This window comes from Plasmodium berghei (genome assembly GCF_900002375.2).
Source record: "Plasmodium berghei ANKA genome assembly, chromosome: 11".
Classification (NCBI taxonomy): domain Eukaryota; phylum Apicomplexa; class Aconoidasida; order Haemosporida; family Plasmodiidae; genus Plasmodium; species Plasmodium berghei.
In genome coordinates, this window is record NC_036169.2 from 840,196 (window position 1) to 864,744 (window position 24,549).

Sequence of the window (24,549 nt, forward strand, 5' to 3'; positions counted from 1 at the left end):
TTATGCATAAACATTTTTGGATGGAAAAAAAAAAAAACTTTATATATTCTTAAAAAATATCGTCATTCAACAACTTTAATTTTTTTCAACGCCTTATACATTTCATAAGCACTTGGACGTTCTTCTGGGTTAAAGCTGAAACATTTTTGTAAACATTTTTTTATAGAATTTGGTAAAAAGCTTGGTATATGGGGTGTTCTTTTATTAACTATTAATTCATGACGTATTTTAGTATTTTTTGAAAAATTATAATATGGATATTTACTACAAAATATCTCAACAATACAACAAGCTAAACTCCATATGTCAATTTTTTCGGTAACTTCAGATGTACAACTAAATGTTTCAGGAGCCATATATCTGTATGAGCCAAAATTACTATAAAGTTTTGAATTTTTAAATCGTGCTTTTCCAAAATCACACATTACTAAATCCATATTATTATTTATTAAAATATTTGATGTTTTAATATCTCCATTAATAATTGGTGGATTATGTGAATGTAATTCATGTACTATAGAACACATTTGTATCGCCCATTCTAATCTTTGTTTTTTATGAATTTTATTTTTATTTTTTAAAAAGTTAAATAAATTTCCTTTTGCATAATACTCTAATAATAACATTAATTTATTATGTTTTATACATATACCATAAAATTTGCATATATTGGATCTTTGTAAATTTTTATATATTTCTATTTCTCTTAAAAAATTTTTTAAATTTTTGCTATCTTTTAAGTCGTGTATTTTAATAGCAACTGGTATTTGCATATAAACTTCGCCATCTTTATTTCCATTTTCTTCTTCTTCATTTACTTCTCTTTCTTCATTATCAGGGGTTTCAAAATCATTTCCTTCCCTGTTTTTTTTATTTTCACTATTGCAATTAATTTTTAATTTTTCTTTTTGAATATATGTTTTCTTATCATGGTTTTTCATCTTATTGCTTGTGTTACCTTCATCATCTTCTTCCTCTTCTTTATTTTTTTCATTGTTTTTAATTTTAGAAACATAATTATTATATTCTTTTTCATTAATATAATCCTTTGAAACATTTTTATTTTTAGATAAATTCAAAATAATAGTTGTTTTACATTCATCTGTGTTATTTGAATTTAATAATGTACTATCTCCTAAACCCTGATTGCTTGAATTTATAATTTTCCCTTTATTTCCATTTAATTGCACTTCATCATTTTGTGCAATATTTGGTTTATTTAAATTGTTTTTAATATTTATATTTACATTGGAAATGTTATTTTTAGTACCACTATCACTTGTATTTACAATATGATAAATACTGTTATCATTTCCTCTAAAATTTGTTTTTTTTTCTTTATCAATTATATGAGCATTATTATCATCATTTATGGATTCTTCGGGAGGATGGTTGTTTAGATTGCTATTTCGATCGAATGTTGTGTTTTTGTTTTTTGGATAAGAAAAAATATTTTCATCATTGTTATTTGAGTTAATACAAATAAGCTCATCTAAGATATTTATTTTGTTTTGTAATAAAATACTTTCTAAATCATCATCAAAATTTTGATCATAGTCATTGGGATTTGATCCACGATCACTAAATGATGCAATGTTGTTCATAAAATTTGTGTTTTTGGGATTTTTGCATAATGAGCAATAACAATCTTTTTTTATAGTATGATATTTTTTTCTTAAATTAAAAATAAATTTTAGAAACCCAAAAATGAGTGCATTTACTAAATGATTCATATTTAATTTACTAAATGGAATTATCGATAATTTGTTTAAGCCATTTTTATGTTTATTTATTTCACGTTTTAATATTGATGAATTTTTTAAAACTTTATCATTATTTAAAATATTAAAAACTGTAAAATGCTTATATTTATTTAATATTTTATAATCATCTATAAATACTATCTTAAATATAGATTTATCGCTATAATAGTGAAATATATTTTGGCTATCAAATATATATAAATAGTCTTTGTTTAATGAAAATGTTATTATATTTTTACTTTTTATACATAAAAAACTTAAATTATTATTATATACAATATTATTATGATATATTTCAACTAATAAATATGAAATGATTTCATCATTATATTTTTTATTTAAATCTTTATTTATACTTTGTAATTTATTTATTATTTTTTCTGCTTCATTAATAAAACAATTTTTCTCGATAACTATATCATCACATTTTTTATTTCCATATATAAAATTTAGCATAGATTTTTTTAATTCTTTTATTTCTTCTGAATGTAAACATTGCTGTGGTAACACATTTCCTTTGTGAATACATTCATGTGAATATTGTTCATTTTTTTTAACATGCTCATTGTTTTGATACATATTATCTCCAAAATTAGTCAAATTCTTTAGCTCTTCTTCTATATCATAATTTTTTTTTTTTTTTTCCATCTTATTTCCAAAAAAAGGAAAATTATTTAATAATTTAAATTTGTTTTCACCATTACTATTTATACTATATCTATTGTCTTCGTTTATTTGCTCTCCAAATATTTCGTTAATATCTTTGTTGGCTTGTTCAGAATAATTAACACCATTTTTGTCATTTCCATTATTATACTCATTTATTATTTTTTTTTTTTTCAAAATATTTTCGATCACAGATTTATTATCTTCTTTCAAATTAATTCGCATGTTATATTCTTTTTTATTTTGGTTATTATCATTTACTTCATTATTATTACAAGAAAATACATTTTCCTGATTATTGAATGTTTCGAATATTTTTTCTATCATTTTATTTCGAAGGAAATCCATCTGTTCTATACATTCTTGTATTTTGTCATGGTTTTCATTGCAATTCAAATTGTAATTTTGACAGTTTTTCTGATATCCACACCGACTATAATTAGTATTATTGTTGGAACTATTGTTTGTATTATTTCCACAATGATTGGAATTTTTATTATTAACTTTCATAACTTCTGCATATAAACGACGAAAATTATTTTGCTCAGAATTGGGATTTTCAAAATCTTTATTATGTATTTCTTTTTCTCGTTCATTTTTTTGACCCTTAACATTTTCATTGTTACAATTATCATCTTGGATAGCAATTATTTTATTATCATTATTTTCTTTTTGTTTATTTATAAGCATTTTTTTTCTTTTAATTTTAACATCTTGATCACAAATTTCTTCTTTTTCAATAATATTATTATATTCTTTTTCTACACTATTACCATCATCTAATCCATTATGAAAATCGCTAGTATATTTCGAATTCTGATCACATATTTCTTCATATTTATTTACTTTTTTTAATAAAATTCCTTTATATACAACTCCAAAACCCCCCTTTGATAAATAAGATTGAATTTTAATATTATGATAATCTATTAATAATTTATCGCTTAAATATAATGAACATATATTTGCATTTGTCATAAATATTATTTTTGATATTTTGGTAAATATATTTACATTTTTTAATGGGTAATATAATTTTATATGCTTTACTATTATATCATTTTCTCCTAAATGTATAATCGGAATATTTAGCATTCGTTCTTTTTCTAAACATCTTCTATATATTTTTATATTACAATTTTCCTTCGTTTTAAATAATTTATCTTTTTCGTCATAAATAACATTTTCATTATTTAAACAATTTTCTTTATAACATGTAATTGAATTATCACTACTATTAATAACATATTTAGAATTATTTTTAGTAGTATTATTCGTTGCAATCCCACCATTTAATAATGCTCCTTGCCATTCCCCCGTTAATAAATTTCCATTTTGTCGATTTCTAATAATAGAATGGGGATCAATACTACCCATTTTTCCACTATTATTTTGATGGATATATTTTTTTATTTCATTATTATTTTTATTTTGATTGATGTTTCTATATTGTTCACTACTGCTACTACTGTTTGAATCTTCTTCTGAATTTTTCATGTTATAGTTGTTATTTGAAGTTGCTATATTATTTTTATTATGGCTATTGTGCATGTTTATATAATTTTCTTGAATTAATAATTCTTCTTGAGCGCCATCATTACTATTATTATATCCTTTTCGTTTTGCTTCTTCAAGTTTTTTTCTTTTTTCTTTAATAAAATGCATCAAATATTCTTCTTTTATATAATTCCCATAACATGCACTGTTCATATTATTATTACTACTATTTTTCTTAACATAATTATTTCCACATCCAACATTATGATTATAATGAGACATATTACTTTCTTTTCCCATATGATTGTTATTATTATTAGGAAATATATCTTTTTTATTAAAAAATATATCATCACATTCCATTAGTTTATTACAATTATCATTATTATTATTTATCATTTTTTTCGAGCTAGCTTTTATCAACATTTTAATGTGCTGTTCATCTTCTTTTTTTTTATTAAAATGGCTAGATGATATACCACGAGATTCATACATATCATTATGCATTTCATATTCCCTTCCAATACCATATATATCATCTGTTTGATCTACTTTCATATATGTAGTCAATTTATTTATTCCATAATTATTATTATTGTTAAAATTGTGATTGTTATTATTGCCACTACAGGGAGTCATATTTTTAATATGCATGCAGTTATTTTGTTCAGGTGAGTTTTTATGATATGAATTTTCATTATTATATCCTTTTAAAGTATTAGGATATATAAAATTTACACTCCCATTACTACTATTTTGAATGGTTTGATTTTTTTTTTCAAATTCCTCAATTATCAAACAATTTTTTTGATTTGTTCTATTTTCAATTTTATCCTGATTAAGATCATAAAATCCAGGAAAATTATATCCATTTCCTTTATCGGTTTCTAAAACCCTTTTTTTTTTATCATAATTATAATATGAAGCATATGTTGGATATTCTGATTTATTTTTATCGTCATATGCACTTCCACCCAATGAAACATTTTTTTCCATTTCATAAAATTTTTGATTATTATTTATGACTTGTTCAGAATTTTTATCCATTTTTGGGAGTGCATACATATTATTTTTTATTTTTTCATAATTACATGCATGGGCAAGGTACTCCCCATCAATATTTTTTTTTTCTTTATCATAAACAATTTTTTCTCTTTTCATATTATTTAATCGCTCCTTTATATCCGCATTATTTTTGTTATTATTATTATTATTATTATTATTATTATTATTATTATGAAACTTTATATTATTATTAATAATTCCAACGCTTTTTTCACTACTAACGTTTTTATTACTACTTCTTCTGAGAAAGTTATTATAGCTAGCTTCATTGGATATTCCAGCATTACTAGCACGACTGCTATTGTTGCTAATACTATTTATTATTTCATATTCAGAATGATTTAACATTTTTTCGGATTTATATTTGTTATTATTATTATTATTACTACCGCTATAATGCATTGGTGTGTCATTATTTCGATAATCGTTGTTTTTATTATTTCCTACAATTCCAACTAACGAATCATTTTTTATATGATCATAAGTAGATGGATGCATATTATTTTTATACATATTATTATTATTATATTTATTTGCAGTTATATGTTCGCTACCTATGTAATGATTGCTATTATCGCTATTACTATTTTTTCCATTTTTTACTAAAATATTTTTACTCTTAAAATTTAAAAAATCGAAATTTCCTAAAAATTTTTTGACATTGTTAGTTATAAATGCTTTATCGGAATTTTCAATATTGTTCACATTTTCGTAAATAATTTTTTCGTTACTTTTATTTTTCATATGAAAACTAAGATTCATATTTTTATCATAATTGTTCATAATAACTTTGTTATTATTATTACTGCCGTTACTAGTATTTTCATTGTAGTCGTTTATCAAATTCCCGTTACCATTTATATATGTCACATTTTCATTATCTACTGCACTATTTCTATTTAATAAAAATTCTCTATTAAATTCTTTAGCTGATATAATATGGCTTGTTGCATTATAGTTATTAAGTTTTTCTTTCATATGAATATCATTTTCATCCACTTCATTTTCATTTCCATAAAGTGAAAAAGTGAATATGTTATTGTTGTTTTTAAACATTTTATTATGCTTTACAATGGTATTTTTTATCTATATTTTTTGTATAATTTTTTTTATATATAATTTTTTTTTAAATATTATTTCTTCATTTATTTCAAAATAACCTGTACTGTTCAGAATTTTTTATATTCAAGCATTTCGTATTATTTATTATCACTATACTGCTATTTTTTTTTTTTGGAAAGTTTATATATTAAAAAAAATATATATATATATATATTTATATACACATGTATATAGTTAATATATGTTTTGATAAGCTACTGAAAACTATATCATACTACGTAATTAAGATATTATGTTTTTTTTTATATAAATTACAATAAATAATTTTTTTAATCTGGCTATATAATTTAAGCATACCCTTCAAATGTTCACTCTTATTAATACGAATTTAAAAATTATTTTGTATCTGTTATTTGTCTAGTCGGCATATTAATGTATATATGTGTCAACTAATTGTTTACGCCGTTATTTAGCTGTTTAATTATAAATGCATATATTGAAATTTTCAAATATATGTTAAAATATTTAATTATTCAGAATATCGGACAATTAATTATTTAATTATTATTATATTCTTGTCTTTTATCTTTTTTTATACATATCCAAAGAATATATAACTAACATTTACATATACATAATTTTGTATATACAAAATAATATTAATACATATATACACATTCATATAATATCTGTGTTTATATATCCAGAATAAGATTGTTAATACTTATATAAGACTTAATACATACATAACTGTTCAAAACAATATATTTTTTTATGCATAAAAAGTAAAACACAAATAAAAATATAATATTTAATTATAAAGTTCATAAAAAAATTATTACATAAGTAAATAAATATATACATACATATATATATATATATTCAAAAAAAACTGTATCAACGATTAAAAAGTAAATGATTATTATTAAATAAAAAAAAAGGGGAAAATGTGATAGCACAAAAATATAAAATACATACATACACACGCGTTTATACTTTTCAATATATTATATATACAATAATTTAACATAGAAAAATGATAATATGTTTTCTCTATATATTTTATTAATTAGTCTATTATATAAAAAATATTGTACAATATTAAAACAAATTCTTATATAAATATCTACATATATAAATGATTACCAAATTAAAAATAATAAGCATATAGTTTAAACTATGATTTAATTAAAAAGAATATTGGAAAAAAGGCATATACATATAATGTTATTATAATTCATAGAAATATTATGACTAAAGCATGAAAACTTATTAAAATTTAAAAAAAAAGCATAAAAAATTGTGATATAAAATATAAACACAAGTATTATTATATGCTATAATATATATATCAATTCATATGTATTACTTATATCTATACTTGTATAACTAGTCAAGATATAAAAAACTTATTTTTTTTAAAAACTTTCTAATGTATATATATATAAGAATAATAATAGGACCTTAACTAAATAAACATGGATAATAAATAAATAAGTTATACATAACAACATATACTACATAAATGCATAAAATATTAACATATACTATATAGTTGTACATATCTATATACCATTATTTTTTCTCTATATAATATATTAAAAAAAAAGAAACAATATATATTATGAAAAATATTAAAAACTAAAAAACAAAAAGTAAAAAAAAATACAAAACTTAACAGCGGTATAATATAAGGTAATATTTTTTAAAATAACACCCTTTTTTATTTTATTTTTTTTCTCAAAAAATATATTATTATATATACGCAAAATATATATATATTAACATATAGGGTTACTCTTATAAGAGCAAATTTGTATTTTATTCATAAAATTTACAAAAAGTACACGCAGAAATAAATATATCTATTATTCATAACAAATAAATAAATAATATATGCTATTTTATTTATTTTTTTATTTTTTTAAGCATAAAAATTCAATGTTCGTCATATACTTTCATATGCCTATGAATTTTTTTTATTTTTTATATTAACACAAAAAAATTAATATTAAGATAAGAACAAACCAATAATAAATTAAAAGATAATAAGTGATAATATATTTTTATTATATTATTAACAAGTTTTAGTGTCGTCACATATAGTATATTTAAAATATTATTATTTTATTTATGTATAATTTGTTTGCTTAGTTTATACGACCGTTTTAGCTAAGAAAAAAAATATCTCAAAATAATAATGCTTGCATATTTTTTATTTTTTTTATTATTAAATTCGCTTTTTTCTTTGATTGTTTTTTATTTAAATAATAATTTTTTGCCATCATTTATTTTTTTTTCTATATTTTTGTTTTCATTAAAAAAAGGAAACAAAATTTGTTCAAAGTTTTTGATTTTAAATATATTACATAAAAAAGCTTTCAAAATATTAAAGAATATATTTTTCTTAGTTTTATTTAAACAAGGATTATAGAAAAAAAAAACGATTAATTAAGAAGCAATCAGAAAAAAAAGCGAATTTAATAATAAAAAAAAAAAAAAAAAATATGCAAGCATTATTATTTTGAGATATTTTTTTCTTAGCTAAAACGGTCGTATAAATATTATTATATACTTTCGGATGTCACTAAAAATATTTCTTATAAATATGTCATTATTTAATATCTTTTAATTTATTATTGTTTTTTTCTATATATAGTAATCTATTTTTTTTTTTTTTTTTTTTTTGGGGGGGGAGATGAAAAAGGGCGAACATCCATCTCAAACTTTAACACTATGCCTACTTGTTTATATGCTCTCAATATTATAAGTTTTATTTTTATCGTTATTTGTTGATGCGTTTTATTTTCTTAAAGTTATAAAGGAGTTTGCCATAAAAAGCATAAACAATTTTTTTGGTAGTTGATTAAAAGAATTAAAAATGTTTATATATTTTACTCTTAGAGTTTGAAACAAAATAATAAATAAATTTTAATAAATAAATGAAATATATATCTTAAACAAATTTTGATAATATTATTGAAGTGTAAATGATTTTAAAACGACAATTTATGTAACCATATATTATGTATATTCCTAATCATTTAAATTTAAGAAATATTATATACTATTGTTCACATTGGTGTTTACAGAAATTTCTTAATATAGTAGCTATGGCTATATAATAAGAAAATCTCAATACCTATTATTTTATTGAGCTTATACAATTGAATAAACAAAAATGATATAATCTTAAAGCCCACCACATACATATACATATATATATGACATATTTGTGTGCGCTAAAATAAAAGACATAAGAATGTTCGAAATTAAAAGAAAGAGGTCTATGCCTTTTCATTCTTTTCTCTGTTTTACTTACCTTTTTGGATTAACCAGTATAAAACTAACCAAATATGTACACACTGATTAATGTAGAGCATATATGTTAATTATATGAAGCAATCTTTACAAATATAGATAGATATATGTATAAATTTTTCATAAGGCATATACTTAACAGTATTATAATAAGTGTTAACTTATGTTAATAACAAAAATCCATTATTTCATTTATTTTTAAAATGATATAATAATATTCAAAATTAACATACATAAAATAATAATATAATTTTGTATAATTCGGGAAATAATAATTGCTATGTTATTTTGGTATTTATTAAAGATTTTACAAATATAAACAGTATTTTTATTTTTACATCCTGAGTCAACATGTCTCTCTAAACGAAAAAATAATAAAATTTTAAATAGAAAAAAATAAACACATTTTCAATGATCTTGAAAAGTGAAAATAATATGCATATAATGCTCAAAGAAAATTATTATTTAAAAGTAAAATAATAGCTTAATAAAATTAAATATGTGATAAAAAAAAATGTATTGGTTTTTTTAAAACAATATTATCTTTATCGCTATATAGCTATTATCATATAATTTTTTGCACATATATCAATGCCACTCAAAAGTCATTTTAATATTTCTAAAAAAATACACACATACTTTTATATTAATCATAAACCAATTTAAGCATTTATTTATAATTATACATATTATATATATGAAAAAGAATGAATCCCAAACATCTTCACTAGTAATAGCTTACCTCCTAAATTTGTAGAAAAACAATAAAAAGATAAATTATTAAACGGAATAAAATATACACAAAATGAGCACAACAAAAAAATAACAAAATTTATAACTTACATATAATAGTCCTTTAATAAGAAGAAAATAAGTTTATTATTTTTATTTATTTTATTTGTTTTATTCCCATTTTCATTCTTTCTTTTTTCAAATGGAACCTATACTCATTGATAATTTATACGAATTTGGAAATGAAGAAGTTAGATTAGGAATTGATGAAGCGGGAAGAGGTCCTGTATTAGGGCCTATGGTTTATTCTGGTTTTTATTGTAAAAAAGAAGATGAAAAATTATTAAAAGAAATGAAAATAGATGATTCTAAAAAAATAACTGAACATGATAGAGAAAAAATGTTTTATAAATTAAATAATTCTAAACTTCCATTTGCATGGAGAGTGCATATATTAATGCCACAAGACATAAGTGCAAAAATGTTAAAAAGACAAAAATATAATTTGAATGAAATATCACATGATACGGCTATATCAATAATTCAGCATGTTTTAAATCGAGGTTGTAATTTAACTGAAGTATTTGTAGATACAGTTGGTAAAGCAAGTGTATATGAAGAAAAATTACAAAAATTATTTCCAAATATAAAATGTGTTGTTAAAGAAAAAGCTGATTCTTTATACCCAGTTGTTAGTGCTGCATCAATATGTGCTAAAGTTACACGTGATTTTTTAATAAAAAAATGGAAATATGAAGAACATATTATTAATATAGACAAAGGGTTTGGATCAGGATATCCAGGAGATCCAGTAACTAAAAATTTTTTAAAAAATAATTTTGATCCAATTTTCGGATTTCCAAGTATTGTACGTTTTAGTTGGTCAACTGCTGATACTATGTTAGAAAATTTAGGAGAAAAAATTGAATGGTATGATGAGGAGGAAAGTAATAATTCAAAAGCTATGAAAAGAAAAATTCCTTTTGATTACAGCAAATTACAAAAACCTTTAATTAATAGATCACAATTTTATGCGAAAAATGGATTAGATCTTGTTAGTAATTTATAAAAGTTGATACAGCAAAATGGAGAATATCTCAGTTTAAATTTTACCGCTTTATTTTCGGAATATATATTCGTGTATTATATATGCACGCAATATGCATAATTATGGACATTTGAGGAAATCGTAAAATTTCTATATTTTTTTATGTCTTGTTCAGGTAATAAATAAGCCAAAACAGGAAATTAATATGTTTTTTTGGTGATTATGAAATATTTTTTGGGGGCATATTTTTTTATGCTAAATTTATAATAAACTTATTTTTTTGTCAAAGGACAATAAATTTTAAATTTATTGAAAAAAAAGAAACTGAAAAAATGATATTAATGTGTAGCTTAACATAATTTTGTTTTTTTTTTATTGTAAGAAAAATAAGTTAAATATAAAAAGAAGAAAATGAAAAATTATGACCGTTCCTTTATACAACATTTGGCCACTATATGAATATAAAAAAAAAAACTAATAATATGAACAATTCGAGTGTTATGCATGTTTTTTTCGCTAGCCATATTTTTTATTACATTTTTATGAATTTTTACGAATGCTCATAATGCTTAATTATTAATACTAATTTGATGGTAATTATTTGTTTTTTTAATTTTTGAGTATTAAGCAAGCTCTATAATAAAATGAGTCATAAATTTACAAGGCCAAAATATATATTATAAATTATTGTGCCATATATTTTTCTCCATAATTCTACACAATATTATGTTACAAATTAATATGTATTAAAATGAAGGTAATAATATAAGTTTTATATTTTTTTTTCCTTATTTTTCATTTTTTTCAAAAAAAATAATTTCGTGAAATATGTTTTATATGTCTTAGTTTATATTATATATGCGTCAATTTTTTATGCTTCATATATAATTATATTATATATATAATACATAATATATTATTATATATAAAATATATATACATGTGTTATTTTCCTTGTATGCAGATTTCATAATTATATAATACTCCTTTTTTATATTTCTGCCATCCGCTTATGTATATTTCATATATATATACATAATACTTTTATGCTCTCTTAATTTATGTTCGTATTATTATTTTTAATAATTTTGTTTTACCCGTAAAATAATTTTGGTAAGCATTTTATTCCCTTTGGGTATTTATTATGCATTATAATATTATGTATGGCATTTACAATATTTCGGTAACTTTTTTTTCTCGCAATTTTTCACATTATTATTATTTTTAAAATAAAATTGTAATAGCATACATAATAAATAACAGAATTTCCCATTTGATACTTCAAATGTTTAAGTAATATATTTTTTCTCTCGGTTTTCGTTGTTTGCTCTCTACATAATATTTTTAATATCTAAAAAAAGTCATATTTGGAAAAAAATATTTATTATGCAATTATATATAAAATTTCATCGCAAAAATAAAAATAAAATTAATGTATATTTTCATATTTAATATTTGGATTTATGCAAAAATATATGCGAAGCTCTTCCAAAATATTGTATAAGAGTTTTCGCCATTTTTAGTTTTATATAAAAAGTATATATTTTCATAAATTAGAGTTTACCAACTGTTTATTATTTATAACTGCCACAAAAAAAAAGGAAATACAAATGTGGCAAAAAAAATAATAATTTCCAAAAAAGTGAGTCAAAACAATTTTGATTTAGTTTGCTATACATGAAATGCATAGATAATAATAAAATATATGAATAAATTATTTTGTAACGATTTATTATTGAGCTTAATAGTTTTTTTGAAAATACATATTCCACATAGTATATATATGGTTAGAAGTAAAGATTGTAATTTTGAGATTTGCTTCGCATAAATATATATATATGTGCATAAAATATTTATAAAGTATATATATGTTAGTAGAAAAATAAATAATAAGAACATTCACAAATAAGTGCATTTAATTTTGAATGTATTTTTTTTAAAATGAGTGAGTATAACTTAAAGAAAGATGATGATTCTCCGTTTTATAAACTGGATACAATAAAATGTGAAGTTCCAATAAATTCTGAATTTAATGATAGGATTAACAAGTTTGTTAATCAATTGCGAATATCTTATGGAACATTAGAAGAATTTGTTGATAATTTTGTTTATGAACTAAAAAAAGGTTTAGAAGCGCATCGTAGGCACCCTAACTTATGGATTCCACATGAATGTAGTTTTAAAATGTTAGATTCTTGTATTTCTGATATACCAACAGGACAAGAAAGAGGAACGTATTATGCTATTGATTTTGGAGGTACAAACTTTCGAGCGGTCAGAGCATCGTTAGATGGAAATGGAAAAATAAAAAGAGATCAAGAAACTTATAGTTTAAAATTTACTGGTACATTTTCACATGAAAAGGGTTTATTAGATAAACATGCAACTGCTTCTCAATTATTTGATCATTTTGCTGAAAGAATAAAATATATTATGGGTGAATTTAATGACTTAGATGATAATAATGAAAAGAGTGTTGGATTTACTTTTTCATTTCCATGTACGTCCCCATCTATTAATTGTTCTATTTTAATTGATTGGACAAAGGGTTTTGAAACAGGTAGAGCAACTAATGATCCAGTAGAAGGCCGTGATGTTTGTAAATTAATGAATGATGCTTTTGTTCGATCTAATGTCCCTGCAAAAGTTTCATGTGTTGTTAATGATGCGGTAGGAACACTTATGTCATGTGCATATCAAAAAGGTAAATCTGCTCCACCATGTTATATCGGAATTATTTTAGGAACTGGCTCTAATGGTTGTTATTATGAACCAGACTGGAAAAAATATAAATATTCAGGTAAAATTATTAATATAGAATTAGGAAATTTTGATAAAGATTTACCTTTATCGCCCATAGATTTAGTTATGGATTGGTATTCAGCAAATAGAAGTAGACAATTATTTGAGAAAATGATATCTGGAGCATATTTAGGTGAAATCGTTAGAAGATTTATGGTTAATGTTTTACAAAGCGCATCATCTAAAAAAATGTGGCAATCAGATAGTTTTAATTCTGAATCAGGTAGTGTTGTTTTAAATGATACAACTCCTGATTTTAGTGAATGTAAAAAAATAGCTAAACAAACATGGGATATGGATTTTACAGATGAACAAATTTATGCATTAAGAAAAATATGTGAAGCAGTTTATAATCGATCAGCAGCATTAGCAGCTGCTGCTATAGCTGCTATAGCTAAAAGAATCAAAATAATTGAACATTCAAAATTTTCATGTGGGGTTGATGGATCATTATTTGTAAAAAATGCATGGTATTGTAAAAGATTAAAAGAGCATTTAAGAGTTATTTTAGCTGACAAAGCTGAAAACCTTATTATAATTCCAGCGGATGATGGATCTGGTAAAGGAGCAGCTATAACTGCAGCTGTTGTTTCATTGTCTAGTAATATGAAGCAATTACCATAATAACCAAACAAAACAACACAAAGTAAAACAAATCAAATCAAACAAAAAAAACAAAGCAAAACAACAAATGTGAATTACGCATTACCAAGATTGGAAAAATACAAATGGATTAAAAATTTTTAGTGCTCACAAACTTTTGGCCTAGAAAAAATGTCATATTTGGAATTTTTCCATCATTTTATTTTAACCCTTGCGCCAATTTTTTTTTTTTTGGAGATGAGGGTTATTGGTAATGGCTTTTATATATAAACTTTTTGCGGTTGTGCATTAAATTATAAATGTTATGAAAAGATGTACCATATTATATATATATATGTATGCGTACCTTATAGCTAATGTTATTTGACCCATGTGGATATATTTAATTATATATTTATATATTATTTACTTATTTATTTACTTACTTATGATATATCACTATAATATATAAGGATCCCATTGATATCTGTATAAACACATATATACATTTATCAAATAAAGTTTGTGTGACTATATGCAAAGAAAAAACAGACTGCTTTATTTTTTTTTTCTTCTTTTTCTCATCATATGCTTTTTAATAGAAATCTAGGAATATAAACGTTAGTTAGATTTAAAAATGTTATTAATATTTATCACATTAATTTATTATGCGCGCGTGGTCATATATATTTTGCTACAACATATTTTCCACGAAATTATAATTTGCCCATGTATTCCTGTTCCTAATTATTATCACCATATTGGTGAATTGAAAGAATACCTCAAATATGTGCACATATATAGAGCATGTTCTTAAAGTTATGGAAACAACATTATCGATATTTATTATAAATAAAAGAGAGCGGTTTGCATGGCCTATAAAAGAGGGAGTGATTTGCAATATGAACCCCCATTGATAACAATATAAATTATTTAGAAATATACAATTTTGTTTCTCTGTTATTTCTTTTATTTTACTAAATATAATTTGTATATAATAATTAAAATTTTTGCAAAATCATTGGCAATTTTTATATTTAATGTATTTTTACAATATGCTCATGTATTGCATGTTGAAAATTGGAATATAAATAGGTGTGAGTTGTGTTTTTAAATTGTGAATATTTTTCCTATTGTGCTATAAATTATATATATTATGGGGATATAATTTGCACATTATTTTTTTAGGGATATTATAAATAATTCCTATTATTGGGCTTTCGATTTTTGTTAGAACGAAATAGAAATTTTGCATAATTTGTGGAACAGTAAATATTTTTATTTGATGAATTTCTTGTATGTATGGGAAAATATGATATACACATATCTATATATTTTATCGATAAAAAAATAGGTGAATAAATTTTGCTTCCCTATATGTTTGTTAATTTCGTTGGATATGAATTAATAATGAAGAAAATATATTTATTTTTTGCAAAATAATAGATAAATTAAAAATAAAGAATTTCATTTAAATTTATTTTATTATTACAAACTTTTATTTTTTAGCTATTTTTGTTAAATGCCTAGAGGTGGACACAAGGGTGGATTATTTCCTGTTAGTGGAATAAAATGGGGTATGTATGAACGAGTTAAAAAAAGAGGATTATATCATAATAGGAGAGAAGATATATTAACACCAAGATGGGGATATAGATATGAAAATAGAAATAAAAAATATTTACCTGATGGAAGTTCAAAATCTTTTGATTCGGATGTAACAAAAGCTTGGCCTCAGGAAAGAAAACAATGGAATAATTATTATACAATTAATGAAGGTAGATATATTTGGCCTAGTATATGCGCATATAATCCTGATATTAAAAATTATATTTTAAATGTTTTAGAGGATAGTCAAGGTCGGGGATTTAGTGGAATTGGATTTGACAATGTTCAAAATGATTATATAAAAGACCAAACCAATAATAACAATGATAGCAATTTAAGTAATATTAACAACAATAATAAAAATAGCTATTTGCATAAGCTAGCTACCGAATTTAATAATACTATATACCCACAAATTGAAGTAAATTTAAATAATCGATTAAAAAGAGGAAGAATTCAAAAATTATATGATATTATAAAAGAAGAAAATATATGGAAAACAACACAAAAAATAAAAACAGCACAAACTGAAAATGTATTTCCATATGTTGACGATAATGCTACTTTAATAAGAGAATTACCCCTCTCTGAAATTTTGTATACAAAAAATAATTTAAGGTTAAAAGTTAGAAGACATCCAAAATGGATGAATGTGCAATTTTTGAAAAAAAAATTAAAAATACCTTACTTGTACAGGTAATTTTGCATTTTTTTTTTTTTTGTCAATTTTGGCTATTCATAAAATTTTATCAATTTATTATTATAACATACATTTTTTCCCTACACCCTTCTTTTTTTTATTTATATACCTTTTTCAGGCGAAGAGTTTCAAGGGAAGAATTACAAAAAAAAGAACTTGGATCTTTTTTTTAAAAAAATCCAAATGCAAAAATATTAAAGAACATGCGCGTGAATTCAAATAAATCAATAATTAAAAACAAAAAAATATTTTCTTAAAACCTTGCAGTATTCATTTTTTCCCTCCCTATAAATAAATTCGAACAAATCATAAGCAAATAAATTGGGGAATATTCAATAAAACGTATAATCAGATTTGAACTATTTTAAAAAAATAGAGAAATTAAACATTACAAGTGTATATATATGGATGTGTGTGCATTTATTTCTCTTTTTTATTGCACCCTCTATAATCTTGTAATAATTAAAATGTTCCTAACTCATCATCTTCACTCGAATTTGTTTTTCATTTTCGGAGCAGATTTTCTGCTTCTTTAGTTGTAAATAAGTTTTATAAAATTGTTTTTCTAAAAAAACGAAACGATGAAATAATAATTTATTTTTTGTACTCATTGATCTACTCATCTTTATGAATATTTTTTTAATGTTATATATGTACATATTCAAAATGCAGATTTTTTATTTGTTTTTTCTACCATAATATTAGACAAATCCATATTTAAATTATCTTAACTATTTAGGACCTTTTTCCTGATAAATAGGAAGGATGGCTATGTCTGTTTATATTCTTTTTCTTTTCTTTAATAAACATTTTATATATATTAAAAAAATATGTATACTGAAAATATTAATATTTCGTAGTCTCATAGTGTAGGCATTTAAGTTTTTCTGTAAATTTTACAATAATTGTAATAAATTGATGATGAAGTTTATTTCTAATGCTGAAGGTTCTTCTTAAAACATTGTTTACTTTCTGAGACAAGGCTATAAAAATATGCATATGTAATAAAAACACATTGTACTATTCAGGAAATATATATATGGATATAGGGAAAAATACTTTTATAATTTTTTGTCTCAGAAGTTAAGAAGTTTTGATATCTTCCTTTTCGAATGGTTCATCATCTGATTCCATATATTTCAAAAAAAGTAATGAATATGATTGATCTCCTTTTTGTTTTAATTTTCGAGGTTTATCTTTTGCTTCTTTTAACGTATTTGCTTGTTTTTCTTCTAACATTTTTGTTTTGGTTTCATTTTTTATCATTTTTTCTTTTTCTAATTTTTGAACATATAACAATAAATCTCGTAAAGGTTCAGATATAATATTAGGACAGACACCTATAATTCTTTTTTTTGTATTTGCCTTAAGATATTCATAATATTCATGCAAAGGATGGTCAACATGTAAAAATGGAAATTTTATTAACAAATCATTATCTAGTTTTAAATAAAATTCTACTATATCACTTTCCTGCAAAAAGGAGTTTAATAGAAAAGATGAAAAATATATGTTTTTCGAGTATTTGATTTTTTTTTATCCACATATATGTACGTAAAAATATTTGCCATAATTCATTTATTCGTTGATGAGTATCCCCATCTTTTTTATTTGCGTTCATAAATATTTAGGCAAATAAAAAGAAAGTAATCAATGATATACCAATATATTATTTTGTTCATTTTATATTTATTACCAAAATTGCAAATGTTGCTGTATATTCAATTATAATATGCTCTCTTAAGGTTTTGGGCAAATATTTTAATTTTTCCGTACTAGAAATATATGATGAAAAAATTGGTCTTTCATTTTCGTTAAGATTGTAATAACTCAATGAAGTTTCATTGTTCTAAAGGTTGTCAAAAATAGTAAACAAAATAAAACGAATATGCATAAATGTTATATATAATACTTTGTCTTCTTTTTATATTTTTATTTTATATTACATTTAAATCATTTAAAATCCCAGGTGGGGGCTCATTGTTGAAATAATCTCCATTCATGTTAACGTAGCTTGAGAAATACCCAAATTATTTAGGTGAGGGGAAAATTCTTTAATTTATAATTAAGCATTTATATAAATATGGAAAAATAAAAAAAGTCAAGAAATTAATTTTTTTTTTTTATGTGTTAAAAAGTCCTTAAAAATATTATGAGATATATTTTTTTTATTAGTCATTATTTTATGTATTTATTTTGTCACTATCTTAATTTTAATATTTTATTCCAAATATAATCGCAATACTAATTATATTTTTTCCATGGAATACATTAAAAAAAAGAAAAAAATATATATAATTGAAAATATAGATATAAACAAAGAATAAGCCTATATAATAATTCAAGACTTATAATAAATAGGTGAAATAACACAATTCAAATTTATATTATTTATTAGGGTTTGCAAATATGTTCCAATGAACTATTAAAATACGTTATACAATATAAATGCAAAAAAAATTAGGTATTTATTATCATCATTATCTCGTTATTATTTTTCTTTTCTGTTCTATGTGAGAAAGCTCATTACTTCGTTTTATTATTCTATATCATTTATCAAAAGAAAGTTTACAACTATTTTATTTTTATGTATTTCCATTTATTATTTTAGCTAGCTATTTATTTTTTTTTAAAGCTGATTTGTACATACACATAAATGGCTATAATATGCCTCGATTTCGATCTCCCTCAAAAAAAATAAAATAAAATGATAAATTATAATAATGATAGTGGTAGTAATGGTAATTGTGCACAAAATGAAATATTTCTCAAAAAGAGACCATAATTTGTTCATAAAAATATTTTATGTGTAACATTTTCATATACACATATATATGAATATAATTCGTTTCATTTTCTGTTTTATTTATTATTTCTGTTATTTTATATCACTCTAACTGTCTAATTTAGTTCGATTTCGTTTGATTTTCTTAGAAAACCATACTTAAAATTTCCTGTCTTGCCTTTGTATTTGCATCACTTTTCTATATTTTTTTGTTTAAATTTTTTATTAATATGAATAAAATATTCTATTTTTTTTTGTTTTTTTGGGGGCTTTCTAATTGCATGTTTCCATGGACAAAAAAGAGAAAGGCGGGTAAAAAGAAAACGAAAAAAATATGAACAAATATAAATTGAAAAACCTAAAACAATGTAATACTCACTTTCTATTTCATGAATTTCTTTAATTTTTACCTTTTAGTGAACCAAATGATGATAATAAAAGGTTTGTTCGAAATTTTTTTTTACATTGTTCATGTTTATTATGACTATTTATGATTTTTACCTGCATTGTGCATAAAAAACAAACATAAAATATTAAAACTTTTTTTTTTTTTAAATTTTTAAAGATATGTCCAATGAGATAAAAAGGAAGTCTGAATCTCTCCCAACCCAAAAGGACATTGTATTATAAATTAGTTTTGCCTTTATATTTTTATCACTAATATATTTTACTTGTGTTAATAAAATATTTTATTTTTTTCTTCATACAAAAATCTAAACCAAAGGCAAATCAAATACACAAGTAAAATGCAAATATAAATAATTCATGATTTCTCCTTTTTTTTGTGAATTTCCTTAAATGGGAATTGCGCCTCTTATTAAAATTATTTTTGATTAATATTCATATGATTACATAATATATAGGGATCATCAATAATATATGAAAATTTTGTTAGAGTATTAATTTTATGGGTGTATAAGAATATACAAATATATGTACATATAAATTAATTCGTGATTATATATATGGGACATGATTGAGTTTCTTTTATAAAAAATTATTTTAACAGAATAGACAAAGAAGTTATAGATAATTTAAATAAAGAAATAATTAAAGAACAAAATATAATAAAGCACAAGCCCCATGTATGCTCAGAACCTTCTTATGAAAGGGATTATTCTTATTTGTGTCCTGATGGTAATATCAAAATAGAGAGAAACTAAGGATAATAAAAATTGAAAACTAAAATTTTTATTATTCAAATAATTTTCTTTTAAGGTGAAATACATATATATCATTTTTTTTTGTATGATATATCAATATAATATTTAGATTGGGTGAAAAATTCTAGTGATCAATGTTGGTAAGTATGTCTCATTGGTGATAAAGATTTTTGATATTTATTTGACACGATTTTTATTTGGATTTTTTTAAATAAAAATTTGTACATTTCTTGTAAATTATTAATCGAATAAAACAGGGGTATAGATTATGATGGACATTGCGAATCCCTTAAATATTTCCAGCATTATACTGATGACGAAAAAAAGGAATTTGTAAAATTATATCAAAAAAAAAAAAAATATATATATATATGTACACAAATGCATAAGGAAATCTTCACATTCTTATTGTTTTCATTTCTGTTCATATAAACAAAATCAATGCACATAGATACATAACAATTGGCCTATGTTAAAATTCCCAATTTGTAGGAACTCAATTGTTGTGTATCTTGGCCAAAATTAAAGAATATTTCACACAAACAAAAAAGAGAAGATACTTTAAGAGGATCAGTTAGTTCAAAATATTTATTTTATATTTTAGACAATTTTTTTTTCCCACAATTATATATATATAATGAAAAAATATAATAATTTCCTTTTTTTAAAATCGATTTATTAACATTTAAAATTTTACAGATAAATCCAAATAACGGATTAATTGTTAAACCAAATAAATAAATCCTACAAAACAAAAAACGGCTATCGAATTATACATTTTTTTTGAATTTTTAATATTCTGTTATTTTTATATTTGTTATTAATTTTTTGCGATAAAACATATTAACATACAAATATGCACACAGACATGTCCACATTCACGTATATACGCATATACGTGGTTATAGCTATTTATAAAATATATAACAGCAATATGCGCATAATAGTATTATTTTTCTCATTTATAAAAAAGTGATATTAAAACGTTACAAAAAATTTACAAAAAGTTAAAAATAAAAAATTAGGCATATCTCCATTTTTTCTGAGATTGTGGAGTTATAGTCTGTATGTATATAGACACCTATAATTCACAATATAAATCAAACTCCATGTTTAATTGAAATTTAATTTCAAATTAATTTTTGGCTGAAACTTGAAAAATGGAACTTTTCCAGGATTTTTCTGAACATCAAATGTGCCTCGATCATTTACTAATCCAAAAACTAATGTCAATATCCCTAAATCGTAAATAAAATAACTTTGAAAATTTCCATATCCACTTTTTCTAATTAGTGATGTTAAGGTCAAATTAAAATTTAAAGATGGATTAAGCCATTTTATCCATTTATTTGTAGAATTTTTATTATTTTCATTTTTTTTTTTTTCAAATAATTTTTTTAATGGCCTTTTATTTAATTCGTTATAATTATTTATAATAGTCTCTAGTTTTTCTTCAAATTGTTTTACAAATTCATTTAACGATTTATCAAAATTTTGTGTTGCATCATTTTTATCGGTTTCTTCATTTTGGTATACTAAATTTTTGATGTCTTCTTTAAATTCTTTTAGTAGTATATTTTTAAAATGTTTTATTTTATTATTTTTTTTATTTTCAATCAATTCTTTTTCACTTTCTATATAATTATTACTCAATACAATATTTTTTGCTTTATTTAAATATATATCTTGTAAATTTAATAGCTGTTTTAATATTTGTTTATGTATTAGTGCTTTAAATATATTCTCCAACTTTTCCATTATCACATTTTTTAGTTTGATTCCTGTTTGATTAAATGTTAAAATATGGAAAAAAAATAATGCACCTTTTAATAATTCATTAGACAAATATCCGTAATTTTTTATAACGCCTCCATTAATTATATTTTGTTCATATTCAAAATATATAGAATCAAAATGATTTAAGGTTTTATTATATGCTTCTTCTATAGCATATATATTATATACACATTTTTGATTAAATTTAGAAAAATTTTTAAAACTACCCATTTTTATTATTTCTTTTTCTACATTATCTACTAAAAATTTATATTTATATACATTATTCTTTTGTATCATATTTAAATCTATTTTATTTTGTTTCATTAAGTATATATTATTTAAATTGTTAAATTTATTTTTTATTCCCGTCACAAAATTTGAAAAAATATATTGTGATCTTTTGCTTTTATTATCATTAAAATCCTCTAAAAGAACAAAATATATATGAACATTTTTTTTTCTTTCATTTAAGTATTTTAAAAATAGCTCGATTTTTGGTGGAAAATTAAATATTACAGAATTTTTTTTCAAATCAATATTATTATTTGTTTCATAAGTATTATCCAATTTATTATTTTCATTTTGTATTCCTTCGAATTTATCGCTTTTCAGTTTTGTTTCATTACCTGCTCCTCTATGCTCTTTTGATGTTTCGCTTTTTTCAAATAAATTTTCAAATTTTATGTCTTCCCTTGATAGAGGTATTATAATGCTATTTGTTGTTTCAAGAATAAAATTTATTAGCCTTTCATAATTATATATTATTTTATTGGCATTATCTAAAATTTCTTTATTTTCTAATATATCCAAATTCAGTACAACATTAAAATTATCATTCATATCATATCCAAACCATAAATCGAACTTTTGTTGAAACCCTAAATTTATGAAATTTGTACTCAAAGGAGTAGTAGCATTTGATGTATCTGTGATAGCAGGAATGTTAAATAAACTTTCTAAAAGTTTTTTTTTGGTATATCCTGAAGTTCCATAAAAAGAATAAATATATTTGTTTTTTAAGCCCACATTGCTGTCTTTTGTATTATATACTTTTCTTAAATTATTAAGTTTTTCTTTATAATCTTTATCTGATAATAAATTTATGTATTCATATTTTTTTATTTTTTTCGCATATGAATTCTGTGCGCAAATTAAAACAAGGTAAAATAAAATTAGGTAAATATTTATCATTTCAAAATCGAAATAGTTTTGTTCATCATTTGAAATAAGTATTTGTTCAATCAAAAAAAATAAATGTATATATTTTTTATAACTCTTCTTGTTTAGTATCGCTTTATATTTTGCGTATCTTTAAACTTCTATTTTATAATAGATATATACAGTATATAGCTAATATTAGTATTCATGCTACTACGCGATTTTTATTTCGTTAATTCGTAAAATATACTCAATATTTATAGCCTTCTTTCTCATATCCAATTAATTTCCCCTTTTCGAAAACCTTCAAAAATCCGCAGTTATATTTACATTACTTCATAGTAATTTTGTTGTGAATTCTTCTATTTTTTTTTTTTTTAATTAAAAATAAAAAAATATGACGAAACGCTAGCGATTTTTTTTTAAACACTTTTTTCTCAACATTTTTTTTTGATGCGAAACATTGACGTTTCAGCAAATAGTAATAGAAACATATGCATACAATATATATTTTTATTTAATTAATGCTGTATTATGATATGTATTTATAATTAAAATAAATTAATAAATATCTCAACTATATAGGGATGAATAATAGCTAGCTCGCACCTATATGTACATTGCAAACAAATTATGAACAAGCAATATATTTAAAATGTATATTTAATTATAAAATTATAGCGAATTAAAAAAATATATATTATTTTCAGAAATGTGTATGTAGCTATATAATAAAATAAAAAAAAACTTGTATAAAATTATGGCATGTTCATGTAAAAAGTAAAAAAAAAAAATATATATAACAAATATAATATTAA

General features: G+C 21.9%; 7 protein-coding genes across 7 annotated transcripts; 4 read left to right on the forward strand and 3 right to left on the reverse strand.

The window, feature by feature from the left end:
* Positions 1 to 62: 62 nt before the first annotated feature.
* On the reverse strand, positions 63 to 6,047 carry PBANKA_1122700 (tyrosine kinase-like protein, putative; the record flags this gene model as incomplete). Its single annotated transcript, XM_034565770.1, has 1 exon — positions 63 to 6,047. One exon carries the CDS (start codon positions 6,045 to 6,047, stop codon positions 63 to 65), a length of 5,985 nt encoding a protein of 1,994 aa, XP_034422434.1.
* Positions 6,048 to 10,308: 4,261 nt separating this feature from the next.
* On the forward strand, positions 10,309 to 11,175 carry PBANKA_1122800 (ribonuclease H2 subunit A, putative; the record flags this gene model as incomplete). Its single annotated transcript, XM_034565771.1, has 1 exon — positions 10,309 to 11,175. The coding sequence occupies one exon, from the start codon at positions 10,309 to 10,311 to the stop codon at positions 11,173 to 11,175; it is 867 nt and encodes a 288-aa protein (XP_034422435.1).
* A 1,920-nt stretch (positions 11,176 to 13,095) lies between these two features.
* On the forward strand, positions 13,096 to 14,580 carry PBANKA_1122900 (hexokinase, putative; the record flags this gene model as incomplete). Its single annotated transcript, XM_034565772.1, has 1 exon — positions 13,096 to 14,580. The coding sequence occupies one exon, from the start codon at positions 13,096 to 13,098 to the stop codon at positions 14,578 to 14,580; it is 1,485 nt and encodes a 494-aa protein (XP_034422436.1).
* Positions 14,581 to 16,060: 1,480 nt separating this feature from the next.
* PBANKA_1123000 (conserved protein, unknown function) lies at positions 16,061 to 17,019 on the forward strand (the record flags this gene model as incomplete). Its single annotated transcript, XM_034565773.1, has 2 exons — positions 16,061 to 16,842; positions 16,965 to 17,019. 2 exons carry the CDS (start codon positions 16,061 to 16,063, stop codon positions 17,017 to 17,019), a joined length of 837 nt encoding a protein of 278 aa, XP_034422437.1.
* Positions 17,020 to 17,929: 910 nt separating this feature from the next.
* PBANKA_1123100 (conserved Plasmodium protein, unknown function) lies at positions 17,930 to 18,849 on the reverse strand (the record flags this gene model as incomplete). The annotated part of the gene is made up of 3 exons (XM_034565775.1): positions 17,930 to 18,319; positions 18,543 to 18,695; positions 18,793 to 18,849. 3 exons carry the CDS (start codon positions 18,847 to 18,849, stop codon positions 17,930 to 17,932), a joined length of 600 nt encoding a protein of 199 aa, XP_034422438.1.
* Positions 18,850 to 19,861: 1,012 nt separating this feature from the next.
* Positions 19,862 to 21,535, forward strand: PBANKA_1123200 (CPW-WPC family protein; the record flags this gene model as incomplete). The annotated part of the gene is made up of 9 exons (XM_034565776.1): positions 19,862 to 19,943; positions 20,049 to 20,072; positions 20,197 to 20,252; positions 20,356 to 20,372; positions 20,641 to 20,768; positions 20,904 to 20,934; positions 21,052 to 21,127; positions 21,287 to 21,367; positions 21,494 to 21,535. The coding sequence occupies 9 exons, from the start codon at positions 19,862 to 19,864 to the stop codon at positions 21,533 to 21,535; spliced, it is 537 nt and encodes a 178-aa protein (XP_034422439.1).
* A 372-nt stretch (positions 21,536 to 21,907) lies between these two features.
* PBANKA_1123300 (conserved protein, unknown function) lies at positions 21,908 to 23,764 on the reverse strand (the record flags this gene model as incomplete). The annotated part of the gene is made up of 1 exon (XM_034565777.1): positions 21,908 to 23,764. One exon carries the CDS (start codon positions 23,762 to 23,764, stop codon positions 21,908 to 21,910), a length of 1,857 nt encoding a protein of 618 aa, XP_034422440.1.
* Between the last annotated feature and the right edge of the window lie 785 nt (positions 23,765 to 24,549).